We start from the raw sequence: 20,395 nt of genomic DNA, 5'->3' as shown, positions 1-20,395 counted from the left end.
CTGGGTCTGGGTGTGGTTCTGGCAAGCCGGGCTTACCCCGGTACAGACAGTTAGGCCCCCACCTGCCTCTGGCCCTTCTACTGCTGTTCTGATTTGGAGGGCATAAGGCTCCATTGTCTCAGGGCTAGTGGGGGCGGCTTCTCAATTCAGCCTTTCTTTGGCTGGTGGGAAATTCCCAGCCATGCTTGGGGGTGGGGGGCAAAGGGGAGACAAGAAGGACCTCCCAGGTATCCTGAATCCTAACTGGAGGTACCACATGAGGTAGGCATCCCCCACTGCTTGGAGCTGTTCTTGGCTGGGTCCTGGCAATTCCTCATTTCTTGGGAAACAGCTGAGTGAGGAAAGAGAGATTGAGTCCTTTCCCTAGAATTCTCCCAATGTCCACACCCATGGGCAGCTGCACTATGAGGCCCAAGACCCCTTAGCAGGAAGTGCAGAGCCAAGTAGGGGTCTGAGCTTCTGTTTTTGGTGTAGGATGGGCAGTCCCCAGCCTATGAGGACTGCCACGAGGCTGCTCGGCCTTCAGGAGAACTTGGCTCACTTGAAATAGTCGCTGGAACCACTGATGTGGTTGGTGGTAGCCTTGGTATTTTTAACCTATTTGTAGGGCAGCAGAACAGCTGGGAAGAGAGAGAGGAACAGGCCCTTAAGAGTCAGAGGCCTAAAGAAGGGAGCTTATGGGAGACTTTGTGGAGAGGCGGCAGGCCCTGCAGGCAGGTGGAGACAGATGTCCTGTGTAGGACAGGAAAGGGGCCCTTCCTGGGATTATAGCTAGAGCTTCTAAGACTACAGGAGCTGCCTAGTTCTGATGGAATCTCGAACCGTCTTTCAAAGCGGACCAAGGCTTTTAGTATTTTGTACATATCTGGTAGTGTATGTATGTACACGTGTGCCATGACATGCTTGTGGGAGCCAGAGGACAACTCGTGGGATTCGGTTCTCTCCTTTCGCCATGTTAAGTTCTGGGGACTAAACTTAGAGCGTCAGGTTTGGTGGCAAGCACCTTTACCTGCTGAGCCATCTCGACAGCCCTAGAGCCCTAACTTTTTGTTTGTTTGTTTCTTTCTTTCTTTTTGTTTTTGTTTTTTTGAGACAGGGTTTCTCTGTGTAGCCCTGGATGTCCTGGAACTCACTCTGTAGACCAGGCTGGCCTCGAACTCAGAAATCGCCTGTCCCTGTTTCCCAAGTGCTAGAGATTAAAGGCATGTGCCACCACTGCCCAGCCAGCCCTAACTTCTTATGTCCCTCAGAAATCATTCCATGCACCCCTTAGACCAAGATCAACAGACTCACCTCAGGCTAAAGCCTAGCAGCTCTGGCTTCAGCCCTGGCTAGTGGCATGGCTTCCTGCTTAGTGGCATGGCATCCTGGCTAGTGGCATGGCTTCCTGGCTAGTGGCATGGTCAGCCAGGATCCCAGTGGCTTTGGGTGATAGAAAGGGATGAGATTCAGACTACACTATCCCAGCCAGGCAGTGGTGGCACACGCCTTTAATCCCAGCACTTGGGAAACAGGGACAGGCGATTTCTGAGTTCGAGGCCAGCCTGGTCTACAGAGTGAGTTCTAGGACAGCCAGGGCTACACAGAGAAACCCTGTCTCAAAAAACTAAAACCAAAACAAAACGAAAACTAGTGTCTCTTTGCTGAGTGTGGGCAGATGTTTAAGCCCATCCCCCAACACTGACTTGAATCCTTATGATATAAAGAAAACCTCGGGCCCTCACCACTGTCATGCAGGTCTGCATCTCCCCTACCCCATTTGAGTCATAATAGAAGATAATGGCCTCCAGCCAGCTGGGGCATGTGGACAGCTGTGTTTCAGCAAGGATGTGCTTGCTTGCCAGACATTATTCAGTCTTAGTCACACAATGAGGTGTCAGGATTCAAGGGGGACAGAGGTGAAGAACATGGGTTCTGCTGGGGCAGTTGTGACACACGCCTTTAATCCCAGCACTTGGGAGACAGAGGCAGGCGAATTTCTAAGTTCAAGGCCAGCCTGGTCTACAGAGGGAGTTCCAGGACAGCCAGGGTTACACAGAGAAACCCTGTCTCAAACAAAACAAAACAAAACAAAACAAAAAAAGAACCTAGGTTCCTCCTAACTTTTGGTTCTAATTTCTCCCTCAGTGGAGATGCAACCTTGCAGGTAATCTTGGTTGGGAGAAAAATCATAGTTTGGTATCATCTCCCATCTCTGCTTTCTGGCCTCATTAGCGTTGTGGAAAGTCAGTTTTGAAGGGCTGGGGCAGAGGGAAAGAGGGACCTGCTATGTGTCTTCCCCATTAATCCCTGAGCCTCATGGTGACCCAGCCAGCTCAGGAAAGTGGAAGGATTTTCTACGGACATGCTCTCGCTTGCTTCTTTATGCTGGCCATCTCCAGAGCTGTAGAGTCTCCAGTGATGATGGTCTCTTCATTGCCCTCACAATGGAGAACCTAAAGCCTGGTCCTGAGGTTCGACAGGAATCTTCCACAAAGGACGAGGAATAGGTCAGGTGGCTAGCAAACTGTGACAAGTCCAGCAGGTGACACTAAAGGGTTCAGGGCACAGCTCAGATGATATTTTGGCAACAAAAGCTCCATGCATTCAGAAATGGGGCCACTGGGAGGCTAGAAGACTAGCAAGATGGAGCTAGGGTGGTGCTATGGACACCAGGCCAGGAGCTTTGGTCCCTGTAAGCTGCAGGTCAGGATCCAGGCCAGGATGCAAAAGCGAGGTAGTGTGGAGGATGACCCCAGGGACCCAGCCCAGAGGCAAGAAGAGGCAGGTAGGCTCTTGTCGTCTCTTCAACACGACTTAGGATAGGATTCCCAGGAGGAGTGGGTTTCGGTGCTGCTAGGAGTGGACTGGGGATCTTTGAGAATTCTGGCGAATCTCCAGGGGCGGGATCCCTGAGCACAGTGGTTTGAGGATGGAGAAAAGTAGCTATACAGGGTAGGAAGTGGGAGGGATGGGTGGGCGAGGAGCTGAGTCTGAGGCTGGGACAGTAGCCATGACCGAGAGGGGTTTCCCTCATCAGAAGATGCCCGAGCTGTGCTGGCAATAGCACGCACCCACACTGGGCCACTAGCATGCACCACCTGCTCCGCCCAGGGGGTACAGTAGTGACTGACCAGGGAGAGTGAGGAAGAGTGAGTTGTAAGGTTGTCAGGCCATGGCGCACGCCTTTACTCCCAGCACTTGGGAGGCAGAGGCAGGCAGATCTCTGAGTTCAAAGCTAGCCCGGTCTACATGATTTGTAGTTCCAGGTCAGCCAGAGCTTCACAGAGAAACCCTGTCTTGGGGATGGGGGGTCAATTGGTCACTAAACAGGTTCTGGGCAGTCCTCCCAGCATCTTCAACTCCTACCAGAGTATACAGAGGATGCTCCTCACCTCCCAACCCTCAAGTCAGGCTTTCCAGGGAAGCTCTCTATATCCAACTTAGGCAATGCAGTATTTATGCAAATGTCTGTTGATACGTACAGAGTGCTATACAAGTATTTTTTTGCAGCTTTCCTGGTATATATAGCCCCTCCCTCAAAGGCTGTAGAGAACGAGGCCCCACCCCCCACTCCCTGGCTCTTCCCCACACCACTCTGCAGGGCAATGAAGAAAACAGGAGTGTGGAACTGTGATGTGGCTGGCTGAGGGGGGGGACTCCCCATCCCAGAGGGGCTGACCTCAGCCTGGGAGGAATGTGCACGAGGGAGGGAAGGAGGGAGGGAGGCATGGAGGGGGGGAAGGCAGGGGTGGAGCCAGTAAGGGGAGGGCCAGAGCAAAAGGCCCAAGGCTCCTGGTGGTGGCCCCTCCTGCCACCCTTCCACCTCAGCTCTGACATGGCTCACTGAAGGGAAGGGCAAGAGGCAAAGAGGGGAGGAACTGATCTTTCCAAAAGGTGGGCCGGGGGTCCCCTGGACCATGGAGACTAGGCTTGGGGTTTGTGGGTGGGGAATGTCTTGACAGACCCTGGACTTTTTCCCAGATCGCCTGGGGGCAGGTGGTATATCATTGGGGGAAGTTAGGCTTCCAGGGGCTCCTCCTGGCAGTGCCTTAGCATCCCTTGGCACCAAGCTCCAGTCCTCAGAGCCTCACGACTTAGTGCCCACGTGGCCAGTGGGGGAAGGTTACAAAGTGGAGCCACCAGCCTTGATGGCGAAAGCAGGTGTGAGTAGGGAGCCTGCCATCCCACCCAGCCCAGGACACTGGCACGACCAGCACAGCCTTCATCAGATGGGTGTTGGGTGTCCTACGGCTGCCACCAGGCCACCACAGGGAGTTCAGGCATGGTGCAGAGGGATAGGCCCGATGGTGAGGTGAGGTGGGCAGGCAAGCGCTGAGACTTGGTACCACGATCCAGTTATTTCCAAAAGGAAAAGGCAAAGGTTTGGTAGGCTGTACCGTTGTCAATGGACAGTCCACAGGAAGGACCCAGGCAGACCTGTGCTGCTGGATGTCCCCAGGACAAAGGTTCAAGCAGGAGTAGAGACCCCAGCTGCCTCTCTGGGTTTCCCATCCAAACCAACACTGCCTTATTCCAGAATCTTAAAAAAGTCCAGTTGTGACACCTGGGTACTGACACCTCAAGTGCTGCCTTTTAGGGGACCCCTCCCCTAAGCCCAGCGCGAGGAAACCCAGGACTAGGGAACAGGAAAGAGATCTGTGACCGAGAGCCTGCGGCTCACCTCTCACTCTTCAAGGGAGGAGATACAGCTGTGGAAGCAAGTCACCTGGCTAAAGAGGGCCAGAGGCAGGCAGCTCGAGCCCTTGAGCTGGGAAGTGAGTCTCCCATTGTCAGAAAGATGGTGGGGGTTCTGGCACTGTCTCCTGGTGTAAATACCAGGGCTGGTGCCTGGCATAAAAGAAAAGAGATTGGGTCCCTGAGTCTGGAAAACTGGAGTCCGCCTGAGCAGACCAGGGACACAGCAGGGGCGACTGGGGCCTTGGCAACACTTGCTGCTGGGTGGGAAACTGTGAACAGCCAAAGAATGTTGTTGGCTTCCATGAGGCCAGGGGAGGCTGCCCAAGTCCTTGGAGAGAGGCAGCCAGCCCAGGAGCAGGGCAGGGCCTCATCCTAGAAATCTAGGCTCCTTTTTGAACACCAGGGACTTTCTCCCCAGCAGCTAGATAGGTAGACCAGGAACACTAGATCCTGAAGCTCCTGGAGAGATGAGTCTCCCCTTATCTCTGTCTGTCCCCCTTATCTCGGATTGGACGACATCCAGGCAGTATTAACAACACTGCACAGTTGAAGTGCCAAGGCACCTGTGCCATACAACCCGTACAACCGTGGCTGGAGGCCTTCTGATCCCTGAGGTCAGTCTTGGAGGATTAAGGCAACATCCAGCCCTTTAAAGTGCTCCCAAGAGTTCAAACAGGGAGTGGTTTTCAGAACAAGCTATACAACCAAGCCTCAAGTACTTCCCAACCCGGGCACCAAAGTCAAGTGTAGGAGTCTGTCCTGTCTGACAACATACATCCTATCTGCCATACATACCCCTGGTCCAGCACCCGAGAAGCAGAGGTAGGTGAAGCAAGAGTTGAGGGCCATCCTGACTAATGGTAAGTTTGGGAGCCGGCCTGGGCTATAGAAGACCCTGCCTCCAAACAAACAAAACAAAACTCCCTCAGGTACTTGGCTCTGGGTTTGATGGTCAGGGCAGTCTTGGAAGAGAGCAGGAGTTTGTGAGCCACCCACCTTCCCAAAGTCTACCCCAAGCTCCAAGCTAGCTTGGGCTCTGAGGATGGGCCCACACTCTCAGCAGAAGCATCTCCTGAACCTCCTCGCTCCTCCCCCTCTCCTGCCTGGCTGTCGCTGCAGCCACTGCGGGGCCAGACAGCTGACTTCCAATTGGTAAGAAAGTGACTAGGGCTGGGGCCCTCAAGAGGAGAGGAGAGCTTCTTTCCTGACCTCTGACCCACTGTCCCAGCCAGCTCCTGGGCACTGACTGTGCAATCCTCCCTTAGCTGGATGACAGGTAAGGCCCCGGCGTGCCTGGCCCACGCTTCCCTCTGCCTGCTGCACAGAACTGTCAGGGATGGTCTCTCAGCTGATTCCTTCTGCTTTGCCTTAACCTCCTGCCAGGTTTCTGGAACAACCACCTGGGGCACCCCTCACAATGAGACCCAGCAGGAGAAGGCCGTCTCTACCTGGCTAACCCTTGCTCTCATTCCATTCCTGCGGGGGCCACCATCTCCAGCCAGTCCCAGCTGCCCGTGCCGGTCACCCGATCCACCCAGTAACCCTGCAAACTTTATGGTATTCTGGGCGGTGGCTGGCCTGGTGGAGGCGGGGGCTTCTACTTAAAGGAGCCGTCAGAGGGTGCCCCGTGGGCCCTAGCCTGCTTCCCTTCCCCAGGACAAGAGGGGTCAAGGTGGGAGACACCTTTGCAGAGTTCTTGGTGGAGTGGGGGAAGGCAGCAGCCGTGTCAGCCTCACAGACTTCTAGAACTGAGAAGAGGCTCAGGCAAGTGTGACCTGATGAAAGGAAAGGCGGGGAGATACAGGTCCTGGCCTGGGAGGGGTCCAGGAACTGGTGTGTGTGTGTGTGGGGGGGGTTAGAGTGAAGGGAGGAGAGATTTTCAACCTACCTAGCAGCTGATCTCCTTCTTTAATTCACACTGGGACCTTGGCTCGAGGGCCCCACTTGTCCTGTGTGCTCCTGTAAGAGGCCCCCTAGAGGCTCTGGCTCCACCTGAGTGTGCCAGGCAAGGTGTCTGGTTCAGCGGAGGGGCTCAAAGACAGGGAGACTTAAGCTCCTGAAATGGCAGGGACTTTGAGGGCAAATCATTGTTCCTCCTGGAGCTTAAAGGGAACCGGGATGGTCACGTCACACTGGCCTCAGTCTTCTCCTGGGTCTCAAGCCTGATGGTAGCCTCTCCATGCCTAGTTCCTTCCTTCTACCCTCGGGCTGCAGAGAGAAATCAGTCACAAAACTGGACCTGCTGGATTGGGTCTGGGTCTGGATCGGGGTCCCGAGAATAGATGGCGCTTGTCCACGGAAGTGATTGATGAGACTTTTGTGTTCATTTGCATGACTGCTCCGCATGTACACATGCCTGCCCGTGCACACATGTACTAAACAGCCGTATTTAATGCTGGTACACACTGACTAGATATATGCACACAGCACCATGTATTAAGTGTATAGATTTGTACGTCAACTTATATCTACATAGGAGCTTGCTCATAGACATATATGCATATAGACATGTCCACATACCTATGTTCATGGATGTATGTTCACAAACATATTCATATCCGTAGTCACCCACAACCTTGGATCCAGTCCCAGAAGTGCCCCTGCATTTCCCTGCTGGTCTGTGGGTACACACCACCTCTTGAGGCCTCACCCCCTCCACCCACTCTCCCTGCTTTGCTCTTTGCACTTGGTACTCTCTGAAATGACCACAGGATCTGACTCTCTGCTGGCCCTTCGCCCTTTACTGCCTGGGGACCTTGTCCGCATCATCAGTATCCTTGTCTCGCCTCAGGCTGGTATGAAGTGGGTGCATGGTGTTTGTGAATTAATGTCTGTGAGTGTGTGTGCAGAGGGGAGGTTACTGGGAGGGTGACGTGGTGGGGCGGGTGCCTGCCAATGCAGGGTGACCCTGAGGGTGTGCCCGGTGTGGGTGTGTCTCTGATTGTGGCCAGGCGGGGCACCCTTGGTGGAGAGGAAACGGTATGTGACCCCCCAGCCTCTATCCCTAGGGGCTGTAATCTGATCCCTTGGGACTCCCTCATGCCCTCCCACCCGCCCTTACCCTCTCTGCTTTGCTGCCGACTCTTCTCTTCCAGATCCTGGGGCAGAGTCCAGGGCTGCTGAAGGCTCCTCCACACACGCCCGCTGAACCCTGAGCGCCCTGAGCTGCCGGCATGGGGCGGGCTGAGGCCGCCGCCATGATCCCAGGCCTGGCCCTTCTCTGGGTAGCAGGGCTGGGGGATGCTTCCCCTAACCTTCCCCGCCTTCGGCTCTCTTTTCAAGGTAGGTGCACCTGGCAGATGGAGGGACTGGCTTGAACAGGGAAAGGGCCCAGTATGGAAAGACTTGCTGGTGCCAGTATGTGCATCCTCATTACTGGTTGGGTTGCGGATATTCTTGGGCCATCTCCAGTTAACCCTGTCCTAGCCTCCGCTCCCAACCTCTCTGCCTACATTCTGCTCATGCTTTCCCAAGGAGGACCCCCTACTGTCTCCATAGCAACAGTCTCTGCCTCCATCTCATGCCCCATCCCAAAACATTCCAAAACTCTTTAGTGGTTAAGTCCAGGTTCAGGGGCTGTCAGAGCCCCCTTCTTATATTCCTTGCCCACAGGGGTGGTCCCTGGGCACAGAGTGGCATTTGCTGGTCAACTCTGCTGAATCCAAGCTAGTGGTAGGGTGACAGGAAAGGGACCCTCAGCCTGACATTGTAAGGATGGATTCTGTCCTGTCAGTTCATCTTCCCTTTGTCTTTCTTAGAACCCTGGTGTCCGTAAGCCAGGCCTCCCAGCATGCCATCCCACTTGTCTATACATGTTTTCCTAAACCTGTTTTCCCCTTTCTGGGGCATGCACTGCCCACCCTGAGACTCTGTACATGCACCTGGGTGGGCCAGTCTTCATACGTGTAAGCTCACATCCACGTAAGTGTACATGTGTATGCCTTGAGTCACACAAATACCCTTGGTCTGCAGATGCAGGCAGGGCCTTGAGGAAGATCTTGTCACAGTTACGTCAGACATGCACTGAGAGGTATCTCTCCCTGCAGAATTACAGGCCCGGCATGGTGTCCGAACCTTCAGGCTGGAGCGGACGTGCTGTTATGAAGCCTTGCTGGTGGATGAGGAGCGTGGACGCCTGTTTGTGGGTGCCGAGAACCATGTGGCTTCCCTCAGCCTGGACAACATCAGCAAGCGAGCCAAGAAGGTGCCAGGGGACTTAACCTGATTCACCTTCAGTGCTGCCTCAGGAAAAAACCTTAGGATCCCAATCCAGTCTGTCTAGATGCTAGAGAATCCCAAAGGGGTGGGCAACTGAATGGAGAACCCCCCCCCCCAAAAAGAGTGCTCCAAGTCCCTAACCTGTGTTCCCTCCTCATAGCTGGCTTGGCCGGCCCCCGTGGAATGGCGTGAAGAATGCAACTGGGCAGGGAAGGACATTGGTGTGAGTGTGGGCTACTCAAAGGGGATCATGCAGAAAAGGGTTGGGCCCCCCATCCCAGGGCCAAGAGAGAGAGGCTAGCCTGTTATGGCTGGGGTAAGGGCAGGGAGGTCAAGGCGGATGAAGTGGTGACTCAGGGTGGGAGCTCATGTGATTCTTCTCGGGGGGCCTCTGAGTCATAGGGGGAGCTGTGCATATCTACACTTCCTCATGTAGTCACCCTGTGAAGGTAGGTTGTCATGAAGGCCACTCAGGTCCCTGAAACTCATCATGTTAGTACTTCCCTGGGCTGATGCAGAAGAGAGGATGGGTGGAGATGCCTCTAGTGACCTGCAACTCCTTGGGGCTGCCTCCCTGGGGAAAGCCTAACTGTATCCCCCACCCCCTCACCCCCACCCATCAGAAGGAGTGCATGAACTTCGTGAAGCTGCTGCATGCCTACAACCACACTCACTTGCTGGCCTGTGGCACAGGGGCCTTCCACCCAACCTGTGCATTTGTGGAGGTGGGCCACCGGCTGGAGGTAAGACCAGGACTAGGCAATGGAGAGGCAGGAAGGGTGACGAAGGACCTGGCATTAACAACTCCCCTGTCCCCAGGAACCCATGCTCCAACTGGACCTGAGGAAACTTGAGGACGGCAAGGGGAAGAGCCCTTATGACCCACGGCATCGGGCTGCCTCGGTGCTGGTGGGTGAGTCAAAAGGCTGGCACCCAATAGAACTCTAGAACCTTCTAGACGTTCTAGAGAGCTTCACGTGTCCCAAGGGCATCCCCTCGGATGCCCTATAGTCTTGAGTCCCTGAGCACCCCGCCCCCCCCAGCTCCCTATGCACTTTTACTCTGAGAGCTCATAGATTCAGGGGCTGAGCACCACTTTGCCCCGTCTGCAGGGGAAGAGCTGTATTCTGGGGTGGCAGCGGACCTTATGGGCCGGGACTTTACCATCTTTCGAAGCCTGGGTCAGAATCCGAGTCTCCGAACAGAGCCCCATGATTCCCGCTGGCTCAATGGTGAGACGCTGGTGGGGGCCCTGGGAGGGGACTGCTCTCCTCCAATAGGGAAGGTGCCACAAAATGAGAAAGCGAGAGAGCAATGTTGAAGTCTCTCCAAGTATCTACTAGAATGCCTGAGTCAGAGACCCAGAAGCAGAGGCAGGCAAGAGTCTTTGTCCACGGATCTCAGAGCAAGGACATGCTGAGATATACATTCCAGTGGCCATGAAAGATGAAAGAACAGAAAAAGAAAAAAGGTGTCTAGGTTGAATAAGGGAAGCTATTGTTGGGAGGAGCTATGGGTTATTAATAGCTTCCAGAACACAAGAAAGCCAGCCAACAGAATTGGATGAGCATTCTAGGTAAGGGAATGATTCGTGCAAAGGCCTCGAGGCACCAGCAACGATAAGGCTCAAGCAACTCGTATTGATAGGAAACCCAGACTCCCAAGGGCTGGAGTCCTTTCCTATGGGGACAGCAGGAGAAACTGAAGCAGGAACAGGGAGTGTTTGATCTGCTAGGGTGGAAGATTTGTGAATGAAGGTGAAAACAGAAGTGTGGCATTGCCAAAGGCCCTGCAAAGGGGAGAAGGGGCAGCCTGCTTGCGCTCGTAGCTATGGGTCTCTACTGCCCCCTCGTGGCTGCTTCTTGCCTTGCAGATGCCGGTCATAAGGGTGGGTCTTGGAGGCTCCGGTATGGGAGCCTGCAGAAGGGGGCTTGGGGCGGGAGTGGGGGGGGGCGTCCTTGTCGTGGACCAGGACCAGAACCCGCTGATACCGTGCCTCCTGTTTCGGCTAGAACCCAAGTTTGTTAAGGTCTTTTGGATCCCAGAGAGCGAGAACCCTGATGACGATAAAATCTATTTCTTCTTCCGCGAGTCCGCTGTGGAAGCAGCACCAGCAATGGGGCGCATGACTGTGTCTCGCGTGGGCCAGATCTGCCGGGTATGGAGACACTAGGCCAACTCATCCCTTGGCTACCTTTGCCCCTGCTCTTTTGCCTGCTATGGTCTTGTTCTCATCCCTTCTGATCCTGTGAGCAGAATGACCTGGGTGGACAGAGGAGCTTGGTCAACAAATGGACCACATTTCTGAAGGCGCGGCTTGTATGCTCAGTACCTGGAGTCGAGGGTGACACCCACTTTGACCAACTTCGTGAGTGTCTGGAATGAGGGGTAGCATCAGGGGAGAGGTCGGGGTGCAGAGTCCAGGAGCCTGAGGTGTGTGAGTACTGCCCGACACCCTTGTCTTCCCCTGCAGAGGATGTTTTCCTTTTGTCCTCCCGAGACCGGCAGACACCTCTTCTCTATGCCATCTTCTCCACCTCCAGGTGAGAGTCAGGAAGCAGGTCCCTTGGGCAGTCAGTTGAGCTTGTCCGGACTCCTCACTTTGCTCTCTCCATTGCCGGCAGTGGCGTCTTCCAGGGCTCTGCTGTGTGTGTGTACAGCATGAACGATGTGCGCCGAGCCTTCTTGGGACCTTTCGCTCACAAAGAGGGGCCCACACATCAGTGGGTGTCCTACCAGGGTCGTGTCCCCTACCCAAGACCCGGCATGGTGCGTTGCTAGGGACCGCTTGCAGCAATCAACTTCAAAGTCTCACGGGTGGAGAACTTGACTTGGTCTGGGGGTTTTGCTAGGGAGAGATGCAGTGTGATTCCTTCCTTTCGCAAAAGGGTGGGGAAATGTCACCATCATACCATCATAAAAGAGTTGTGCCCCTCAGCCTGAGGTTCACCAGGGAAAGGCTCAGACACTCAGAGCCCTTGCCCCGTCCCACCTTCCACATTCCCAGAGGGTTTGAATGGAGGGCTGACCACTAAATCCCTGTATCTTGACCTGCCTTGCCTCCCCTAGTGTCCCAGCAAGACCTTTGGCACCTTCAGCTCCACCAAGGACTTCCCAGATGACGTTATCCAGTTTGCTCGGAACCACCCTCTCATGTACAACTCTGTCCTGCCCATGGGGGGGCGCCCTCTCTTCTTACAAGTGGGAGCTGGGTACACCTTCACCCAAATCACTGCAGACCGAGTAGCAGCTGCTGATGGACACTACGATGTTCTCTTCATTGGGACAGGTCAGGGTCTCATCACAATGGCTCATAGGACAAAGAGCCCCCCTCCGGGTTCCTTGGCCCAGAGGTAGCAGTTGTCCCTGGTCGGTCTAATATCTACATCTTTGTCTGGGCTGTGGCCCCACCTTCTGAAGGCTCCCCTCATTGTTTCAACCCACAACTGTTACTTTTTCATGACCCAATCATGATGAAGGTGGAGATAGGGCGCACGCACAAACACACACACACACACACACACACACACACACACAAACGCAGTTTGTTAGGGAAAACCAATAGTTATTCTTCCTTTTTATTTCTTCAGATGTGGGCACAGTGCTGAAAGTGATCTCGGTCCCCAAGGGCAGCCGACCGAACTCTGAAGGACTTCTCCTGGAAGAGCTGCAGGTTTTTGAGGTGAGGCCTCATCCCTCTTCGCCCTAGGACATACTGCCTGAAGCCACTAAGCCTTGATCCACATGTCCTGCCTCCCTTTCAGGACTCTGCCGCAGTCACCAGTATGCAAATCTCCTCTAAAAGGGTGAGTAACTCAGCTTGGGGAAGAACTGAACTTGTCCCACAGCCCCCCAGTTGTCTTGCTTCTCCTTGGTTTTCAAAGCCCGGAGTCTCAGGTCTAGCTTCTCTTTGCTAGACAATGAGACTTCAGTGTTCCCACCTGCCCAATAGGAATAGGCTATCTGCTGAAGGGAGCCAGGTAAGGGCTGTCCTCCGTCAAACTGGAGACTCTTGTGCCCTCTAGCACCAGCTCTATGTAGCATCACCCAGCGCAGTGGCCCAGATTGCTTTGCACCGCTGCACGGCCCTAGGCCGCGCCTGCGCAGAATGCTGCTTGGCCCGTGACCCTTACTGCGCCTGGGATGGATCAGCCTGCACACGCTTTCAGCCTACTGCCAAGAGGTGGGTTGGTTTGGAGTCTGGATTGGGCTACTGGGAAGGGAGTCTCTGCCGCCAGCAGAGAAGGGCTCACATAGGTTTTAATGCCTCCCTCAGACGGTTCCGGAGGCAAGACATAAGGAATGGCGACCCCAGCACCCTGTGCTCTGGGGGTGAGTACCCCATCAGCTCCTACCCTCAGGCCTTGAAATTGCCACATCCAGCCCTGCCTTGTCTGAATTTTTACATTTTTGTCTCTAGACTCCGCTCACTCTGTGCTGCTGGAGAGGAAGGTCTTAGGCGTGGAGAGCGGCAGCGCGTTTCTGGAGTGTGAGCCCCGCTCACTCCAGGCGCATGTGGAGTGGACCTTCCATCGTGTTGGGGAGGCAGCTCACACCCAGGTGTGCCTCGCTCCACCCTTCCTAACCAGGCCCATTTAAGAGAAGCTATGCCCTGCCTAAGGAGGCCTTACCTCATACCTATGTGAAATCCAGTTCCGCGAGGCTCTCTCTGCTCAGTCAGATTCCCTTAGCATCCTTGTCTCATCCTCTACCGTCCTTAGCTGCACTCCACAACCTAGTGATGCCCCACCGCGCCCAACTAGACTCCTGACCCACCCTCTCCCGTGGGGAGCGAGCAAGCCCTCAACCCACGCACTGAGGTTTCTAGTCTGCCCCGCCCCCCACTCGTGACCCCCTCACCTAGATCGACTCATCCTCTGAAGGCTATCCTATGCCTGTGTACATCCCCTTGAAAGTGAGTAAGTGCCAGCACCTACTTTCCTTGTCCACCTTTGGCTTCCAGTGACCCTTTGTTTCTGTTCCTGCCCTCACTCATAGGTGCTGGCTGAGGGGCGGGTAGAGCGCACAGCACGGGGGCTGCTGTTGCGTGGTCTGCGGCGCCAGGACTCTGGGGTGTACCTGTGCGTCGCGGTTGAACAAGGCTTTTCACAACCACTGCGTCGCCTGGTGCTGCATGTGTTGAGTGCGGCACAGGCCGAACGACTGGCACGGGCCGAGGACGCAGCAGCTCCTGCACCTCCAGGCCCTAAACTCTGGTACCGAGACTTTCTGCAGTTGGTGGAGCCAGGCGGCGGAGGAGCAAACTCCTTGCGAATGTGCCGCCCGCAGCCCGGACCCCACTCTGTGGCAGCAGATTCAGGTCGTAAGGGTCGCAACAGACGGATGCACGTCTCTGAGTTTCGTGCTGAGCGTGGACCACGTAGTGCAGCTCACTGGTGACTCGACTGTCCCCACAATGGAGACCAGGCTGGATATGACACTTCGAAGAGGGGGCAGACAGATACCAGGAAGACAAATGAGTTGTGGCTGGGGCACTCTGAGGTCCTTGGGCCAAAGGAGACACCTAACCCCTACATAGGCCCTGGCCAAAAGGTAGCTTATTTATTAACAAGATAACCCGTGGATGTAGCCCCGAAGAGTGGCTCAAGCTCAATTCAGGATCTAACCAGGAGGGAGGGGACAGAGAAGTGGGGTTCCAGAGGGGACCAGGACCGGAGAGTTATCTTGGGTGGCAGCCTTGGGGAAAGCGTTCTTTTTCTTGGGCAGTGAGCAGAAAGCTGTGAAAAGATTAGGCCGTTGGGTGTGGGCTGAAGCAGGCCAACTGTACTAAAGTAACAAAATAAACACATTATCAGCTGACAGAGTGGCCCCAGCAGACAACAGACCTTGCTGGGGGTCTCTGGCATCGTTCTAGCAGTCTCAAGGCTTGCATTTTCCTCATCCAAGAATGCTGAAGTGAAGGTTAAACATGTTAGTTGATGTTACACTGGTTCCAGTGAGCCTCTGGGGTACTGGCATGCACAACGCATTAGTGGCAGGGCCAAGCTCTCTGAAGTATAAACAAACAAACAAACTAACAATACTGGACGTTGTGGGCAAGGATGTATTAACTCACTGAACAGGCGACATTTGAGCTGAACGATAAGAAGGAGCCAGTCACAGATGTCTGGTGACAGAACATTCCAGGATAGAAGAACCAGTGCAAAGTCTTGGAGCAGGGGACGGAACTAACAACCAGGAACAAGCAGGAGGCTGGTATGGCACTATGGATTCCAGATGGTTTGGAAGGTAGACCCCGCCACAGCCTTGCTTTGCGCCTTTGAAAAGGAGCAGAACAGAGTCCACCCACAGACTAAGGCCTGCAAGCTGGACCAGTACTCTTCAAGAGTGAGCAACCTGCCTCCACGTGGCCTGTTAAGCTCTTGTGGAGAGGAGAGGGAGGAACAAGACCTCTTGTGTCTAAATGCTTTAGTCATGCCTCTGCATTTTTATTCTCAGTACAGTTAGTTGGCCAGGAACGATTGTTCCTGTTTTACAGAAGGAAAAGCAGAGGCCACGCCTAAAGTTCTTTTTACATAAGGTTATAGTTTAATACTAGACACAGCAGCTTCTAATCCCAGTTCTGTACATTGGCCAGCATGGGTGCCCACTTGCAGGACTGCCAGATCCTTTGTAGCATTGGGCTCCAGTTGCGCCCCACCTCCACCCCCAATATCTGGTATTAGATGGTCACACAGTGGTGGGGGTGGTCATCTCCCACTTGCTGGAAGGAGATGGCTGGTCTGTGGGAGTGAGGGATGGCTGAGTGAACCTGTGCAGGGTTCCTTGTCTATCATGCTACATGGTACATGCTGCATGCTGATCTGCGGGATGAAGGCCCCCAAGTCTAGGTGAATAGAGTTGGTATGGTTTTCTGAGAAGTTCCTCGTGCCCGTGTGCTAGCAGAGGCTTGCTCTTGGCTAAGTCCCATCCCCAAGTAGGTAGTCTAGGCCGGCCCGTCTAGGTCACTCTGCCCCTTTCGTGGTTCGGAGCTGCCCCCTCTAAATATAGTCCAGGGAAAGTGAGCTCAGGCCTATTTTAAGACCAGGTTGGGAGGCAGCCAGGCCTCTCCCAGAATCTGAAAGGAGCCACTGCTGCCTTTGTCAAGTTCTGCTCCTGGGCACTCTCATTGGGCCCTGACTACCTACCAACTGCCATGCCCGAGGAGACCCAAGAAGGTAGGAGAGGGTGGCCACTGGGGAGGACGGGCTCTAGTTCTATGGCTCACGGAGAGACCTGGCTTCATGAGGAGACCTCTCAGCCTTTTCGTACCTCACTCCTGGGAATCTATCCCTATGCATGGCGAAAGAATGGGCCTGTCATACTTAGAACTCCTCCCCACCTAAGGTCCTGCCTCAGGGAGGGATTCAATGCTCTCCACTTAGGAATGGGTCTGCGTAGGCCGTGCCCAAGTGGGTGTAGGCATCTGCGGGGAGCTCCCAAGCAGTTCAGCTCTTCCTTCATCGAAGGAGCCAGGATTGGGATGAAGACTGGATCCAGGGAGCATTGGCCATCTGGCCCAGGGGCCTATGAAGTAGACAGGTCTGTCCCAAGTCTCTCAGCCTGGTCAAGACTGACACTTAGCCAGTGAAGTGCCTTTATCTGCTGAGCCATCCTGTCCCCCTCAATATTTTATACTACAGAGAAAGGGCCTGCCCTCTACTAAGGGATGACGTTTACCTTCTTGGGAGGAGAGGGGGAAGACTTAACTGTAACATTTACCATGTGTCTTTTTCTGTAGCAAATAAAACATGTTCAAATATAATGTATGGGAGAAAGGAACAGAGGGGATTTAATGTGACCGGCAGTCACCGCCCAGGCTTAAGGACCGACAGCCTCTTTTTGTCTGAATTGCTTGTGAGCATGGCAAGGGGCAGCTTCGAGCATGTCCTAAAGGCCGAGTGACTGTCAGGAGATGGGAGGACCCAGAGGGCCCAAAGCCATCCTTAGCTCTGTGGCATTGTTACCTGGGTTCCTGGCAGGCATCTGGAGCTCTAGTGGAGTTGTGGCAAAACAAAAGCAAACAACAACATCCAATAAAAGACCTTGGTGGTGCACACTCGGGAGGCAGAGGCAGGAGGAGCTCTATGAGTTCAAGGCCAGCCTGGTCTATACTCTGAATTCTAGGCAGCCAGGTCTACATAGTTGAGTCCCTGTTTCAAAAGTAAATTAATATCCAGTCAAATAACACCAGCAGAAAGAATATTATAGTTATTTAGAAATCACAAGTATTTTGATAGCAGTTGAAAGGCCGAGGCAGAAGGATCACTTGAGTTAACCAGGTACTCAAAACCCAGTCTGGGAACTCTCTGAGACTGTCTCACACAGGGGAGGTGGAGGGGAGGAATGAGATGGCTCAGTGATGGGGAATGGGAGAAGGGATGAGATGGCTCAGTGATTAAAAGCACTGGCTGTAGAACCAGAAGATCTGAATTCAGATCCCAGTGTCCACTTAAGAAGCCAGGTTGGTCTTGTGTGCCTTATAACCCCAGTGCCGTGTGTACTGGGACATGAACATAGGAGGGTCACTGGAGCTTGCTGGTTGCTACCCTTGTCAAAAACAAACAAAAACAAACACCCAAACCAAAAAACTCATAAAAGCAAACAAAAAACCCTGATTTCTAGACTCGGGAAGAGTCCTGTCTCAAAGAAATAAGGCAGAGAGTAAGAGATGGGGCACCCAGTCCTCCTCTGCTCTTTACACACATGCACAGGCGTCTAAACACAAGTGGGCATTCACCATACACACATCGCTAACACATAGCAAAGCTTCGGAGAGAGATGCACACATTCAATACTGGTAGTAGGTAGGCTGAAGCAAGGGGATTGCAAGTTTAAGCCCATCCTAGTTTAGGCAGTGCAGTGAGTTCCGGGCCAGCACAGTGAGTCACTGTCTCAAAACAAAACAAAATCTGAAATAAATAAGACCATAAGGGAACCACAGTCAGCGACTAAATGGGCAGAACCTGTGAACGTTAATTACACACATGTCGGTCAGGCTCCCTAGGCAGCAATCAAGGCAAGCTGTTTTTCATCTCTCAAATTAGCAACTATATGTAAAGGTGTGTGCATACAGTCTGGGGATAGTTCTGTAAAAAGCTTGTCTAGCAAGCTTGAAGACCTGAGTTCATTTCTCCAGGGCTATGATGTGTGTGAAGCTGCCCCATGACATGCTCAGAAGCAAGTCAAAAAATCAGATGCTCCAGCCTGGTCTACGGAGTGAGTTCCAGGACAGCCAGGGCTACGCAGAGAAACCCTGTCTCAACAAAACAAAACAAACAAACAAACAAAAAGGCTGGGCAGTGGTGGCTCACACCTTTAATCCCAGCACTTGAGAGGCAGAGGCAGGTGGATTTCTGAGTTCGAGGCCAGCCTGGTCTACAGAGTGAATTCCAGGGCAGCAGGGCTATACAGAGAAACCCTGTCTTGAAAAACCAAAAAGAAAGAAACAAAACAGATGCTGTATGTCAGTCATTATGTCTGGGAGGTGGACTGTAGATCACGGGGTACACACTTCTGATCCCAGTTCTGGTGAGGTAGAATAGCTCCGGGGTTAGTGAGTCTAGGTTATTTATTGAGTTTCAGTACCAGGTGAGCAAGACCTCTGGCTTCTGCACCCACCCACTCACCCACACACAGTGGGATGCCTAATGGTGGCAACCGTAGTTGTCCTGCCTGGCTCTGGACAAGCCTTTTAGAAGACAGTTTTGATGATAGCTTCAAAGAAAAATCTTTGTTCTTTGGGCCCCATGATTTCCACTTCTGAGAATTGTGCTCAGTAACTTTCAGGAAAGTGGGGAAACCCTTCATGTTTAATGATGGATGTCCTTCCTGGGGGTTAATTTCCACAGAGAATTGGAAACTACCTAAATGCCCAGATAGCCTCAGAGGGAGGAGCCCTCAAAGTTAAGCAAAACTGTTAAGAAAAAAAGTGGACTCCTGCGGTGCTGTTGAGTGCAAACAGCAGGACTCCAGTAAGAGTCTGAACAGAGGCCAGGGGGGAAAATGCAGGGAAAGGGTGGAAATGCCCATGTGACCCTGGGAGCAAGTCAGGAGCCCCCATGCACAGACTAAGCCTTTGGAGCCTTGGACCCAAACTAAGAGTCATTCCTGAAATTATAGGGAATTTGGAACCAAATGTCACGGGTGCAGTCCTATATGTCCCAAGTAGTAAGGACTTGCTTGCTCCAATTGTCCCACTCCCCCTGTAGACACCGTGTTGCCAATGCAGAACCAGAGGAACAGGGGAACACTGGCTCCTAACCACGTGCAGGAGGTGCGTCTGCACCGAGTGGAGTCCATCAGTGACCTACACAGTGGAGGTAAGGGAGCTCGGAAAGGGAGCGAGATGGATGCTGTGGGTACCACCTTCCCAATGGACAGTGATGGACCGTTCTCCCTGCAGGCTCACTGCGGCCCTGTCTGGCTGAAGAGGCACAGGCATGGGAGGAGCTTCTGGGTGTCTTACCGCCATCACTGTGCACCCAAGCTGGTTGCAGCCCCGTGTGTGGCCGTGGGGGGTTCCTTCTGCTGCTGGCACTGCTGGTGTTCACCTGCCTGGCACTAGCCATTGTGGCTGTCTACCTAAGTGGTAGGGACGGGCAGGACTGGGACCCCGGGGCAAATGGAAATGAAGCAATATAGGGTGGAGCACCGGCCAGTGGGCAACCCCTGACGCAGGGCTGTGTGGGGGTCTGTGGAGGCATTCGGTCATGACATGGTCCCACAAATGTCTTTCCATCCCCAGTGCTGCAGAGCGAATCCCTGAGGGTGTTGGCTCACACGCTGCGCACACAAGAGGAGACTCTGCTCAAATTGCGTCTGGCTAGCCTCAGTCAGCTAAGGAGGCTCAACTCCAGCGAGGCTCGGGCACCCAGCTGAGATGCCATCTGCATGTGAGACTGTGAGGGGGAGGGAGGACTTTTGGCAGGTCTCTGTTCTCCCACTGATGGCCTCATCTACACTACTCCTTGGTGAGATTTCTGTACAAGCCTGATATAACTCCACAGCTGCCTGTCTCTCTTCACCTCTTCAGGCCAGGCTTGACCAAGCCTTCTGATGCTAAGGCCCTGCTTTGGACAGCCAAAGGTCAGAGGATGGGGCACCAGTCTTTTCCTGGCACCTCCTGTCAGCACCCTCTGGCCACCCCCAGATAAGAGGTTCAAAGTCTAGAAATAGATGCCCTGGCTCAGCCACCCACTCTGCCAGGCCTCCTCGTGGGGGGTCCAGTCTCAGCTCTCAGACAAGCTAGGCTGAGTTGGGGAACTATGTGTCCTGCCATGGAGGACAAAGGTGGAGTAGAGATCTAGATGCAGCCAAACCTGGGGTGGGAGATGGGAGAGAGGGTAGGCAAGAGACTCAGGATGAAGGCCACAGGGGCCCAAGCATCATTTCTCTCTTCTCTTTAATAAATCAGCACACACATCCATTCTAGGCAGCTTTGTCTACCCTATACCATGGTGGCCAGACCCCCAAAGGAAGCAGCCCCAGGGGGCAA

At 53.8% G+C, this 20,395-nt stretch overlaps 2 protein-coding genes across 8 annotated transcripts; both read left to right on the top strand.

Annotated features, from left to right (window-relative positions):
• Positions 1-3,739: 3,739 nt before the first annotated feature.
• Sema3b (semaphorin 3B) lies at positions 3,740-16,663 on the top strand. Of its 7 annotated transcripts, none has more exons than XM_031343286.1 (20): positions 4,316-5,832; positions 5,909-5,956; positions 6,064-6,444; positions 7,776-7,962; positions 8,727-8,884; positions 9,059-9,121; positions 9,522-9,641; positions 9,718-9,811; positions 10,011-10,130; positions 10,911-11,056; positions 11,155-11,266; positions 11,372-11,441; positions 11,523-11,667; positions 11,968-12,187; positions 12,489-12,580; positions 12,663-12,704; positions 12,924-13,081; positions 13,175-13,230; positions 13,319-13,458; positions 13,897-16,663. In XM_031343286.1, the coding sequence occupies exons 4-20, from the start codon at positions 7,854-7,856 to the stop codon at positions 14,296-14,298; spliced, it is 2,247 nt and encodes a 748-aa protein (XP_031199146.1). In that variant the 5' UTR covers positions 4,316-5,832; positions 5,909-5,956; positions 6,064-6,444; positions 7,776-7,853; the 3' UTR covers positions 14,299-16,663. The 7 variants fall into 7 exon arrangements, with proteins under 7 accessions (XP_031199151.1, XP_031199146.1, XP_031199148.1 ...); XM_031343288.1 differs by adding an exon at positions 7,245-7,475 and having other exon boundaries at positions 5,825-5,956; positions 6,064-6,237; XM_031343287.1 differs by having other exon boundaries at positions 5,825-5,956; positions 6,064-6,237; positions 6,337-6,444.
• Lsmem2 (leucine rich single-pass membrane protein 2) lies at positions 15,985-20,389 on the top strand. Its single transcript, XM_031343292.1, has 4 exons — positions 15,985-16,076; positions 19,110-19,220; positions 19,304-19,489; positions 19,646-20,389. The coding sequence occupies exons 1-4, from the start codon at positions 16,055-16,057 to the stop codon at positions 19,777-19,779; spliced, it is 453 nt and encodes a 150-aa protein (XP_031199152.1). The 5' UTR covers positions 15,985-16,054; the 3' UTR covers positions 19,780-20,389.
• The last annotated feature ends 6 nt before the right edge of the window (positions 20,390-20,395 follow it).

Source organism: Mastomys coucha, unplaced genomic scaffold (genome assembly GCF_008632895.1).
Source record: "Mastomys coucha isolate ucsf_1 unplaced genomic scaffold, UCSF_Mcou_1 pScaffold23, whole genome shotgun sequence".
In the NCBI taxonomy this organism is placed as follows: Eukaryota; Metazoa; Chordata; class Mammalia; order Rodentia; family Muridae; genus Mastomys; species Mastomys coucha.
This window is presented reverse-complemented; position numbering and strand designations above follow the sequence as displayed.

What these genes read in the sequence shown, in the direction of transcription:
- Lsmem2 (XM_031343292.1), top strand. Translation starts at nt 16,055, where the DNA reads ATGCCCGAGGAGACCCAAGAAG. An exon ending in GCCCGAGGAGACCCAAGAAG is followed by an intron (nt 16,077 to 19,109) that starts GTAGGAGAGGGT and finishes CTCCCCCTGTAG; the next exon opens with ACACCGTGTTGCCAATGCAG. An exon ending in CAGTGACCTACACAGTGGAG is followed by an intron (nt 19,221 to 19,303) that starts GTAAGGGAGCTC and finishes TTCTCCCTGCAG; the next exon opens with GCTCACTGCGGCCCTGTCTG.
- Sema3b (XM_031343291.1), top strand. Translation starts at nt 7,854, where the DNA reads ATGGGGCGGGCTGAGGCCGCCGCCATGATCCCAGGCCTGGCCCTTCTC. An exon ending in GCGTGGGCCAGATCTGCCGG is followed by an intron (nt 11,057 to 11,154) that starts GTATGGAGACAC and finishes TCCTGTGAGCAG; the next exon opens with AATGACCTGGGTGGACAGAG. An exon ending in CACCCACTTTGACCAACTTC is followed by an intron (nt 11,267 to 11,371) that starts GTGAGTGTCTGG and finishes CTTCCCCTGCAG; the next exon opens with AGGATGTTTTCCTTTTGTCC.